Below are 13,507 nucleotides of genomic sequence, written 5' to 3' on the forward strand. Positions count from 1 at the left end.
GGTACTGGGATGCAGTACTCCACTTCCTACTCTATCTTAGAGCGGAACCTTACTGTTTGGTCTGGGCCTCATATCATCTTGGCTTCTGATCTCACTGTACTGGGAGAGTTGTATCTCAGGGTAACCAAAAGTCCGTGCATCCCATCGAGACGTCGGCAGCGGCGGCTGCTCATGTTATTACCCCTGGGCACTATAGCCCGGGCTTGGATTAATTCGGTGATGTTACCAGGGCAACTCTACTTCAAGAATCCGAAACAAACAAACAAACAAACAAACAAGAACGGACACTTAAACAATATATACTCCAGCTTACCAATGTATTTCTCAAAATCAATATGCTAATGTTCTTCAAGATTTCAAAGCTGCTCACCCCATTGTATAACCTTGGGGGTTGGAGGTCTTTACCAGGGGAACACCTTCCCCGGCTATTTAAACTGCGCCCCTTCTCTACGGCCATCTATGCCAATGGACTTGAACTTGTAAACTACCAAAGAATTTTGTCTTCTATAGTTAGGTGGCTCTACAATGGATTTGATTTCTTCTCCTACAGGACTAAAAACTAACTAATTAATAGCGTTATTTTATTTAAGGAGTTGGTAAACCTTTTCCTAAGGATTGTCCTTTTAATTTACCAAAATTATCAACACTTCTGCTGGTTCATCCTCTTTGTAATCTACATATGAGACGCTTCGAGATATGTTTACTGGCCAATTAAATCCGGGGGTGTATTCAGGAAGCCAGCCAATCTGCAAAATGTTCTGGAAGCTTCCCCTTACGGCACTATAAAAGCAGGGCACTTAGGGCCGTCTTGTCTGAATTCCTCCAGTGGTTGGGAGTGTGACTTGACGGAAGCCCAGGTAGCATGGAGTGGCCTCTTGAAGAACATCCAGCGACACAAGGTAATGGCAGAATTTACCTAAGCATGTGCGGGTAGATTGAAGGGAAGGTTTCAGCCGTTTTTCTTTTAATGTAATTTTGTAAACTGGTGGTTTCAATGTAGGATTATTGGTGAAGTCTGAGGACTCGATTTATATTTCCTACTAGGAAATATGTAATGTAAGGGAACAAAAAGTGATGCTCTTCTGTCATTTCCCATTCAACCTTGCAATGGGTGACTAAAGCTTTCAACCTCAACATTTTATAAATCTTGTCTCGGCTTTAAATATTTCTCTTTCAGTCACCCCTTATAGTATAGGATTAGACTCTGTATCATTGGGCCACAAGCCCATTTAGGTTTCTAGTAATTTCTATAATAATAATAATAATAATGCTATTTGCTTTACGTCCCACTAACTACTTTTACGGTCTTCGGAGACGCCGAGGTGCCGGAATTTAGTCCCGCAGGAGTTCTTTTACGTGCCAGTAAATCTACCGACACGAGGCTGTCGTATTTGAGCACCTTCAAATACCACCGGACTGAGCCAGGATCGAACCTGCCAAGTTGGGGTTAGAAGGCCAGCTCCTTAACCGTCTGAGCCACTCAGCCCGGCTCTAGTAATTTCTATAAGTAGTGTTGGTGTTTCGCCTCCTTGCCTTTTCTTTGTGGCCGGCTATATGCAACCTTGTCTTTTTACTAGTTAGGCCATGTAGTATGGGCACTTATGCCCCTACTTATTCTGTAACGGTTTCTTCGTTTTTGTTCACTTTATTAACAGTGCTCAATCTTATTGGGGAGCAATTGATAAGCCCAACATAGGGCAGCCGTGTATGAGCACTTTAAAGTGAGGTCACTCGAATGGTTGCCTAGAGCAATTTCAGTGTATGAAAATAAACTGATTGCCGCTGCGAGGCTAGACTATGATATTTAGGAGCTCGGACTCCTGTGTAATGTACCTTCTAGGAGGAAATTTTGCTCTTATGAAATATTGTATCTGTCCGGAGCAATTATGCTCTTCCCTATGTAAACTTGTAATTATCGCAAGTTTTTGTACCTGATGATCGGACTTCTAAGTCCCCGATATTGATAGAGCTGACGAGCTTATTAATAACCCTTTCTATTGTTTGTTTGTTATTCAGACTTTCTATCTCTCAATTTATAAAATAAAACAAACAAAATCTCCAAATTCTTATGTCGTTGTTATGTTACTTCCCGCTATCTTGGGTATGGGTCTGTGCCAGTGTACTCCGTCCTCGATCTGGTATGGTATAGTAAAGACGGAAATCCACAGACAGGGATCGTGTTACAGGCTGCCCCGTTTTTAAGTTCATGGACAAGTGACATCTAAGCAAGTCCTAACATTTATCTGCAAGAGTATTCAACATTTGAGCAATAAGGAATCCACCTTTAGTAATACAATGATAAAAAGTTAACCAGTGTTTTTCCAAGCACGCTTTCGAACAGAAGCATGAATGTGATTTTAAAAATATTTAACTCCTCAATTAGAAGCTGACACGTGTTTTAATAGCATTTTAGTGAGGAATAAGTTTTAACTACACTTTAACTACATTTTAAAAATTAGTTTGTAAAAAGTTAATTAGTGTTTTTAAACACGCTTCCGGTAAAAGCCAAAGAGACTTAAAAATACGTTTTCCTCTCCTTAATTGGAAACTGAAACATTGTTAATTATTTTTTTAGTAAGGATAATTTTTTATTTATACTTTGTAGGCATTCCTCCCCACCCCTCCAACCCCCCTCACCACCATCATCATCCTTCCCCATTAGAATAAGTCGTAAGTTTACCATGAGAAGAGATCAAGGGTTGTTACGAGAACACATATTGTGTATATTTTCATCTTTTTTATACCTATGTATAAGTGAATGTAGCTGGTGAAATCTGCGAAGCAGTCGAAACATGTACTACTAATAATTTTATAAAATTGCCAAAGGCAAATAAACATATCGATTAGGTGGTGAAATAATTCTTCGATTCTTAGATTGTCATATCGATACGGACATGAAGTGGATAGTTTGTAATAAGGGTATGTGATGTTATTTCAATGATTACGAAATCGAGTAAAATTTACAAAGAACTTGACAGTACGAGCGCACTTATCAGTATATTGTTCACACCCTCTGGCCTGGATGCATGCACTGTTTCAGTTGTATCTGGTCCTTGATATCCTGGATACTGGCCCTGGGACAGAGTTGCCGTTCGAGCTGGTCCCACACATGTTCTACCGGGGGCAGATCTGCGGACCTTGTTGGTCACGGGAGTACCTCAACATCTCGCAGAGAGTTCATAGAGACACGTGTCATATCTAGACGAGCATTGTCCTGTTGGAGAATGGCACCATGGTACTGTCACCTTAGAGGTAACACGTGACGACACAAGATATCCGTGACATACCGTTGTGCCGTCAGAGTTCCCTTAATCACCACCAGCCGTGACCTGAAGTCACCCCTGATGGCTCCTCACACCATGCCGCTACGAATAACAGTGGTTCCGAAACAATGAAGTATGGGACCTCTCCCCAGGTCGCCGCCATACTTGCAGACGATGGTCATCCGGGGTAGTGCAGAACCTCGCTTCTTTGTTGTACACAGTGTGATGCCGTTCTTCAGCAGTCCATGTTTCTCGGTCACCGCACACGAATTCTCTAGTCCGGCTGCTGCTAGCCTCCGACCAACAGTGCGGGATACAGAATGTTGAAGGTAGTGATTTACATGTTCTTGGATCGCAGGCGCATATGTGAAGGAGCTACAATATGCTTGGTGCATAACACGGCGATCTACCGTTCTGGTGGTCAGACGTGGTCCACCGGAACCTTGACGATGAGTATGCCAGCCCTCACATCCCCATGCAGTCCAACATCGGGCCATTGTCACATCCGAATGCCCCACAAATCTGGATCTTGCACGATTCAACAATCAGGCCTACAGTGGAGAACTACAATGAGACCCTTTTCAAACTATGCCAGCTGCTGATAATGCTGTCTCACACGAATAAGCGGCATCTTCGTGTCGCTCACAGTGTTGACGCTGTCCATGTCACTTACATACCCTACCAGGACTGGTAACAACACTAAACACAATCAACACAAATGCCCTCTAGTGGCCGTCCTACGTGTCACAGAGGATTGCAGCTCTAATCATTTACGTATCCGCGGATGGTGTGTACGCATACAAAGTTACGTTGACATCCGACCATTTCTTCTGGCCACTTCATATTTTTTGTTAGGCAGTGTAAGTTTATTCTTTGTGTTTGGTGAAATGCTCATGTAAAATAACATAGTGCACGACTGCCATACGTGCAGACAGCAACTGAAACAGCAAAGAGTTCAGGAAGAACTAAAAAGCATCGATTCATGGCAGGGCACTGTGAACAGTAAAGATGCCATTTTGTCACAGGATAATAATGAAGTCTATCGTGACACCATTATCAACCTTGGCTGGGAAACTCGAATGAAACAGACATGGATCAGCTACTGTACTTTCAGATTCCCGTCTGTTCCGCTTATTAGGTCAAGAGCTCTTATAACTCCATAACTTTTATCCTGTTTGTTCAACTTCTTGAACCATGTCATCCGCTCACGATGATCATTATCTCCAGAGACTCCTGAGACCCTGGAAAACGAACTAAAGAGAACAATAAGTGGAATAATAGAAGACAAATTCCGACGCGTATCGCGGAATTTCCTTTCAAGATGCTACGTCCGCATAAAGGAAACTGGAAACAATTTCCTGCTGCTACTATGACATTAAAGCAAGAAAAAGGAAATCATTGCCTTCGTCTCATTTATTCCCGGTTTTCATGTTAATGAGACTGTTCCTTAATTCCTTCTTGTTGAAGGAAGCAGTGTCTGTCTCCAGCGAGGAGGAACGGTAAGGTTCTGAAGAAGTACAGACTTTATTAAAGCAAGGAAAAGGAAATCATTGCCTTCTTTACATGTACTCCCGGTTTTCATGTTAATGAGACTGTTCCTTAATTTCTTCTTGTTGAAGGGAACGGCAGGACTCGCTATGCGTGCCGCGCTAGAGTTTGCCATCACTTTTCCTTGATGGTCACTGTGTATGGATAGCCGGGCTGTATAGCCCAGGCGTTAGAGCGCTGTGCTTTCAGGCCCAAGTTCGATCCTGGCTCAACCCGGTGGTACACGAAGATGCTAACATACACCAATCTCGTGCCGGCAGATTTACTGAAGCGTAAAATGTTCCTACTGGATTAAATTCCGACTCCTGGCATCTCTGACAACCGTAAAAGTAGTTAGTGAGATGTAGAACCAATAAAATGTATTATTCCCATGACACATTATTATTATTATTATTATTATTATTATTATTATTATTATCAGGCATATATTTCTCATGCTATGGCGTTTTCAAATGGATTACCTTAGAGTTGCGGAATATAAAGGAGCGAAAACAAATATTAGTAGACATTATAGTATCAAACGAATTTTATTTACGTGCTCTGCGAGTGCGAGGTATATTTGGCAATAAAATTATCTAAAACGAGACAGTCAAGCGATATTGAATCTGTCTAGTCTCAACTTATACATCTTACAATCAGGATTGGATGATGTGTTTGTGATCGAAATTGCTGTTCCGCCATAAATACATAATCCTCTCCACCATGCCAATATGACAAGGACATACTTGCGCCAAATTAAATGAGAAAAGTGTCGAGGGCCCAAAACATGGAGGTTTTATCCATTGAGATACCAGCCTTAGGTGACGATAGGAGAGATACTGATAGAAATGACAATAAAATTGCAATATTAGAACTTACCCTGTACAGAACCACAACATGCTGAGAATAGGGGAGGTATTTCAGCTGGTGTGTTACAAAGACACATGTCTTCTCTTTCAAGTAGGATAGTATACACTCTTTGAATATATGTTCTGCGGTACGTGAATCAACAGATGAGAGAGGATCGTCCAGGAGATAAATGTCAGCGTCATGGTATATTGCTCTGGAACAGGATGTTCAACCATCAACACAACCACACAAAACTACGAACAGTAACTTTGAATACTTACAGTATTATGCAGTTAATGAATATTTAGATTTGAGATCACTACCCCCGAAAACGTGAAGTAATTGACAAAGAATGGCCATTGTTTGAAACAATGCTGGATCATATAATTCCTTTCGTGAGAAAGTTTATACATTTAATTCACTAAATACTGAGAGAGCAGGCTTCACAAAACATGCAGTGTAGCTATAAGTTTGAAATTGGGTGATTATGGGTTCAATCCCTGCAGCTGACAGCCCTGAAGATGTTTTTTCGTGGTTTCCAATTCTCACATCAAGAAAAGTTTGAGCCTTTATCTTATTAGAGCTTGGATGCTACCTTTCCCGTCCAGGCCACTCCTATCTCAGCATGAACTAAAACCTCTCTTGTTCAAGAGACATTAAAACACTATAATTTTCTCGACGTGAAACTTCAAATAAGTATGGATCGAGATTCTCGAAAAAATCAAAGTGACTTTTTCTGCTAACGTAAAAAGTGATAATAGCTCAAATGTACGGGAATGGTTTGTTTATTATTTAAAAGCAGAAGGACGAATGCTTAAGACGTGACCACGCCAGCTGACGTGATGCACATGACATCGCCATAAGATGGCCGCCTCGTCAAGGTACGCCTTTTGTCGTCAAACGTCGGTTACCGCGCAGTGTTGCTTGGCATGTAGATGCCCCGTAGAGACGAATGAGATGTATTTTGATTTAAATCGACAAGATCGATCTGAATACAACGGACAAATTGAAATGTGTCTGTAAATAAAAAAAAATGTTTCAAGTTTTGTGACTGGAAACTGACGAATTTCGGCATACTTCGTAAAATTGTTAAAATAAATGAATAATAAGCGGGTAAAATCTTAGAAATAGTATATGAAGGAGGAAACTAGACTCAATAAAGGCTCAGATAAGATCAAAAGTACACCAGCAGAGCGAATAAGAGGGCTACGGGAGCGTCGCAAGCTTGATCCTGCTGCGGTGTTGAGTCATGTAAATGCAAACGATAAAACGCAGGTAAACACTGCGGTTAGAGAATTGGTGATTCTTGCGAGTGGTTGGTTCGTTGCTGCTTATAACTGGAAGCAGAAAACCCACATATTCAGCTGTACGCTGTCCACATCCATAGTGTAATATTTAGCTCTAATAGGTGCCGTCCTCATGAGCCCGGGTTCGATTCCTGGCACTGTCAGAAATTTAAGATTGTCAGGAGAGGGATATGTTGTTAGAAAGCTACACGCAGCTCACCTCCTTTGTGACTATGCCTGAAAAGAGCTGCATCACCTCGGGGCGAGGACACGAATAAATTTACTGGTAATACCTCCTGGATTATTCCTCGACGGTAGGTTCATTGAATCTCACAAGGACACTTGTGGCACTACCTGATCTGAAAAGTAGAAACTCCGGTAACGAATCGTTTTAAATTTTATAAAAAAGTCACTATACTGAAGGAAAGGTGTTCGTACAGTTAGAGGGTTTGCTATAATACCTAGCTTATGCATATAACACTTATATTTATCACCACATACCTTGCAAGATTTATTCTAGCTCTTTGTCCACCACTAAGGGTGATGCCCTTTTCTCCTACGAAGGTGCAATCTCCGTCCGGAAACTGTTGGAAGTCTCTTTGGAGGGCACATATTCTCACTATCTCTCGATATTTATCAGCATCGAAGGGTTGTCCGAATACTATGTTTTGTCTTACAGTGCCAACAGATATCCAAGGTTCCTGGGAACAGTAGGATAACTTGCCAGCCATGTTGAGCGTCCCCGACGTTAAGGGCAGTTCACCTAGCAGTAAGTGCAGCAGCGAACTCTAGAACAAAGAGTGAAACACTCAGGTTTGGAAGATTCTATTACATTACTAAAGCCCGGATTTTTATGCAGTAACAGGTTAGATTGCAAACTAATTTGGTCAGTAGGATTTGTCGGCCACCCGTTCTTCCATAATGTAGTAAGAATAACATGCATTATAGGGGTTCTGATGGGCTGTACCCCTAATGTTTATGCAAACCCCATAGCACAATCTTTGTGATGGTAGACTATGCATGCTACTCACTTCAGTAAGTTTGCATTCTAACCTGTTATTGTATCAAAATCCAGGCTCCAGAAGAGAGGTGAAAGAAAGAAAGTAAAGGAGTTATTGCATTGTTTTTAAAACATTTAAGCAAATTCATAACATACATGTCTTGTGATAACTGGTAATGTTCAAAATAATACAGTATACTCTACAGGCATTCCTTACGTTCCTAACAATAGGAAATACAGACACTGAGAGAACAATACCATTTGCTGTATAACATTCATTATAATATAAGGGTGCTCAAATATCTGGATGCAGTTATAAAAGAGAAAGTGCAATTCGAGACGGATCCATGCTAATGAAATACGCCATCCGCTGGCCATTCCGAACGAAATTGGTGATGAATATCTGGTTCGTTATAAATTATCCAGAAGGTAGTATATTGGTTAGCCTTGTCGAATTATGGATCTATGTTACCTGGCAAGTCGTGAGCAGCACCCCTTATCGCCCTGATAACTGCAACAATGCAGCATAGTCTACACTCCACGAGACACCGGAAGCGTTGTGGAACCTTACTGATACATGATCGCTGCGCAGCATCCTTGGCATGTATATATCTCTCAAAATATCCTAGATGGGCTCAATAGGATTAAGGTCAATCAGTTATCAATGATCAGCATTTAGAGTTGCAGCACATGTAACATATTCCCTATCAATTGTTTCTTAAATTTTTCAAAGAACTAGGAAATTTATCCAACATTTCCGTTGATAATTTATACTAATTCTTTATTCCTCGTCTTATGAATTAATAGCTGCCCCAATTTGTCCTTTTGAATTCCAGCTTCATTTTCATATTATGATCTTTCCTACTTTTAAAAGCTCCGCTCAAACGTATACGTCTACTAATATCATTCCATGCCATCTATCCGCTGACAGCTGGAAAAATACCGCATTGTCGAGCTTCCCTTCTACTTACTCCCAAGTCTTCCCAGCCCTAACTTTGCCAACACTACTCCTTTGTCAAAAATCACCCAGAACAATTAGTCCTGCTTTCCTTTGGATCTTTTCCAGTTCTCGTACGGTATCAAGTAATGTTGCTTGTTGTCCCATACACTAAATAGGGTCTTACCAGAGCATTATACGTCCTCTCCTTTACATCGCTCCTACAACCTGTAAACACTATGATAACCATGTGAAGAGATCTGTAGCCATTCTTAACAACCTCACTAATATGATTACCCCCATCAGGTCATTCGTTATGTTAATACTTAGGAAGTTGCAGTGATCCGTATGAGGTATTATCACTTCCATTAACACAGTAATTAAAACTGAGAGGACTTTTCCTCTTAGTGAAACATATAACTTGACTTTTCATCCCATTTTCCATCATGCCATGATCCGTTGTCTCTCTCACAACACTGTGAAGTTCCCCTGCAGTCACGCACGCTCGTGCAACCCATTTGCCACTTTATAGAGTATAACATCATCCGGCCTTATCAGTGATTCCACTTCTTTACTTATATCATTTATATATACTGTCTGACAAAAAATACTGAAGCACCCAGAAGGGGAAGAGGAAATGTCCGAAAGGAGGTACTGGGACCTTTCCCACCGTCCCCCATGACTCATGGGACCATGTGACAACAAACCACGAACACATGGGACCATGCTCCACGGAAGTCGATAGTCAAGGGACCTATTCGGCCTGTGCCGATTTCCCCTCATTGGGATTGTATCGTTAATCCGCTCACATGAGAAGTTATCGGCCATACAGCACAGCCAGGTCAAAGCTACTCTCCCGTTCCTGAGGTCTGAACACGGACTCCTCAGGGTCGAAGACCGTTCGCGGCATGTAGAGGCTATTAAACTTAAAATTACTTAAAGGCCTACAATGAACGGAAGAGGTTCTTGGATGCTTGTATTTCGGAAAAGATAGGCACAAATAAGTTTTTCCCATTTACTAAAGCGCTCGTTGAAATCTATACAAACACTATGACATTCTTGGTAAAGTAATATAAATTGACCAAAATGAAGACAATTACTTAGCAACGGTAAAATCCGTGCCACCATCCATCAGCTAACTTCATCCACATTTCATTAGAATATCTATGTGGATGACCACAGCTTCTAATAATATTTCAGATGGAGGAAAAAACTTCCATCCGAACCCACAACCTGATGGATACCTAATTTTACATAAAACAAAAAATACACATCCCCAAAGGATGATCGTGCTTGTAGACATACTACGTTTCTACCTCTGATTTTTGTTTGTCTATCACCCGTTGAACATTAAACTGTTGAGTGTTACACAAAACAAAATATAACACATGTTATCTATTTACAGTTACAATTACGAACCATTTTCCTCCAAATACCAGTATCCCCTGGGACCGAATCCCACATCATTAAGTTAAAATTTACTTACACTAACTCAACTACCCCAGAGTGGTCATTTAGCTTACATCTACCGCCACCAAATATCTATACGTGAATAAAAGTATACTGGAGAAATAATCATATGCTTTACTTAAATCATGGGAAAGAAATAAGGTCACGCGTCTCCACTAATTGGAAGACAAATGAAATAAAAATCAAACGAACACAGGCTCGACAACGAACTCGTCACTTACAACAACTATCAGTGAAATTTCACGAAGTCTAAATTCGCGCAGAACAGTACTTATCACAAAACAAGATTACACCCTGAAAAAGAAACACATATTTATACAACAACACAAAATATAAATGGCTGTATTTCATCTCGCAGCACCCGCTGCTTGTGCGAGTAGTCGTCCTGTCTATGTGCAGTCAAGGTTTGAACTGGAGACAATGTCCGTCTCCATCAAAGATCCTGCAATCAAGCCCTAATTTACGCTAATCATGTGAACACTGTCATACAACGGGAACATCTATATTGCTACGTGGTTCGTGGCTTACAGCATATGTGGCAATTACAGAACTCTACAGTCATTATTTCTCCAAGGGCAAGGCAGCCTGTTAGCACGACCAGCTACTTCGCCCGTGCCCGGGACCTACCCTCGCAAGTCGCTCCCTTCCTCCTGGATCGTAAATTTACAGCGGTCAATCTTTACACTGTCTGGAAGCTAAAAACACCAACCAGCCGGCTTACGCTAAGACATGGTGTCTATAAAATTTAATTCGTTAGAAACTGGCGCAATCTATTCATTGCTCAAGCCAGCCCACATACCTTCAATACACGAGAATCATTTCTCAAATTCAATCGCTAACGCACATCACATTCTCTCATATCTCTGGAGGTCTGGAGATCGACTCGTATCTACTCTCCTTTCTAATATTCACCATACGTCACCCACTGACCACAGCAATATTCCCAGTTCTCTGCCTTCTGAGGCGAGATTGTATACCTGTCATATTCTACCCTATTGCTCGAGATATATCGGTATAAAATCACCGATCAAATTACTTTAAGATAATAATAATAATAATAATAATAATAATAATAATAATAATAATCCTCTAACCTGTTGCTTGAAATGTATCGGTATAAAAACACCGATCAAATTACATTAAGAAAATAATAATAATAATAATAATAATAATAATAATAATAATAATAATAATAATAATAATAATATTCAATCATGATCAAACTCAACTAGTAAATCTCTACTTTATTAGCCTAACTAATGTGTAGGGGGGGCCAGGTTCGAACCTTCGCACATGTCTTCTCGAACATCTTCAGTTACAGCCAAACTTATACACTAGCATGCAAAACAAACTACTGCCTCTACTTTTATGAATTTAGTGCTGTCACTATTCCACATTAACTTCTGTATAGGCACATGTTAATGAACCTGTCACCTACTAATCCCTGCTCGTCTTATGCAGTCACGCAGATGAAATTTATGGCATTAACCTGTTCAATTTTCTACTTATTTTCCCCCTCAAATCTTTCTCAGCACTCATAACAAAAATATATAATATAGCATGCGCATGCAGCTTCTAAAAGGGGTCCCAAACTCTATACATCCTTCCTGGTCCACTTCCTTCCCATATCTGCTTACATAAATCAAATTAAACAAAGGTCATCCGACCACTCCAGGTAATTAACCTATCAATTACATCATCATTAACCCTATCTTTACATTAACTCTATTTACAAGGGGAAATACTAACATTGGAAGAAAATAGCTCGTTACTCAACAGTTTTGGTGTTTTTCCAGCCCCATCCGGAGATTTCGGGGGGCCTGCCATCGGTGCTCACTCCATGTCGCTGGCTCGCGCAGTCCTGGGTTCTAGGAGTTTGATGACATTTCTGGCGTAATCCATCTTCCTGGTAAACAGATCACTGAAATTATATTTACACAATCTTGCACACTTGTTGATCACTCGACACCATCAAACTTCCCCTCTATCGTTCTATGACCGATGCAAGTTACGTGATGCTAATTATTTTGGATATCTCAGCTAGTCTATTTCATTTTAACTTAGGCGAGTTGAACATTCATGATCTCCTCCTTCATAAGTCTATCGCCTCCTACTTCCGTGATATAAATCAACCGTCCTTCTCCTAATTTTTCTGTCTAGATCGTTCAGATCCTGCACTTATCACTCCCCGTGACTCAGTGTGATAATTTGGTCCTGAAATCCTATTCTCATTTTCACATGGATTTATTTTATAGTATTTCTTCACAAGACGACTGCTTTTTCTTTTGAAACTGAGATTACCAAATCCCAAAGTTATATTCCTCGAGAAATGAGCTCCCTCACTGCTTCAGACCTCAACCTCACGATGAGCGTTTTCCGTCCGGAGTTTGATCCCCACGGCATACTCAACTTTTCACAGTCACTACCTACGGCACAATGACAAGTATTCAGAGTTTACTTCGCGATCGGATGTCGCACAAATATCTTTATCATATAGTTACATTTTCTACCCTCACTGCACACTGGAAACATTTTTAGAACTTCACTCCCGTTTTCTTTGTGTCAGTTATTCAGACAAAGAAGAGGTAGATATCGCTCGCGACCCGACCGTAGTTCCACCTCTGAAGCTCGTTCTCGACTGATCACTCCCCCAAGAAACTGAAACAACTTATAGCCAAACCGGGAATAGGGGTGGCTAGCGAGCCCTTCCCCCACTCTTATTCTGACCTCTCCTGGATAAACCAGCCTGTCGAAATCAGCAATACGCTAGATTGTGTGACTATGTTATGCACAAGTGCGCTATGCCATGCGGAGTTGATTATGTTCGGCGGATCTGCCGTAATTAATTAACAAGATCGAAGGGGAAATGGTGAATCCCCAAAGACATCTGGTTTCACCCATCGCGTCCGTACGCTAAGCCAAATACATATGCTATTCTCAAGTGCTTTTACCTTGGAGAATCTCTTCTACGATAACTCCTGATTTTAGATTGTTGCCAATATTATTTCTACCGCTCTGACGGATGCATTTTTGTTAACCAAGCCTTATTTACGCCGAAAATACATTAAAATTGGCCCGATCGCTTTGGCATCGCTGTGCGCTGGCATTTGTTTTCCAATATGGAGTCGCTAAAATAGTGTTCTTCTGCTGCTTCTTCTATGACGTGTGCCTAGTT

General features: G+C 40.9%; 1 protein-coding gene across 1 annotated transcript in view; it reads right to left on the reverse strand.

Annotated features, from left to right (window-relative positions):
* The window catches only part of LOC136866751 (probable multidrug resistance-associated protein lethal(2)03659), a 211,033-nt gene that overhangs the window by 151,766 nt on the left and 45,760 nt on the right, over window positions 1-13,507 (reverse strand). Inside the window, exons 6-7 of the mRNA XM_068226834.1 lie at window positions 7,427-7,713; window positions 5,670-5,853 (exon numbers count right to left, since the gene is read on the reverse strand). Of these exons, the coding sequence (XP_068082935.1) occupies window positions 5,670-5,853; window positions 7,427-7,713 (471 nt within the window). The remainder of the gene's footprint in view (window positions 1-5,669; window positions 5,854-7,426; window positions 7,714-13,507) is intronic.

This window comes from Anabrus simplex, chromosome 3, assembly GCF_040414725.1.
Source record: "Anabrus simplex isolate iqAnaSimp1 chromosome 3, ASM4041472v1, whole genome shotgun sequence".
NCBI classification, from domain to species: Eukaryota; Metazoa; Arthropoda; class Insecta; order Orthoptera; family Tettigoniidae; genus Anabrus; species Anabrus simplex.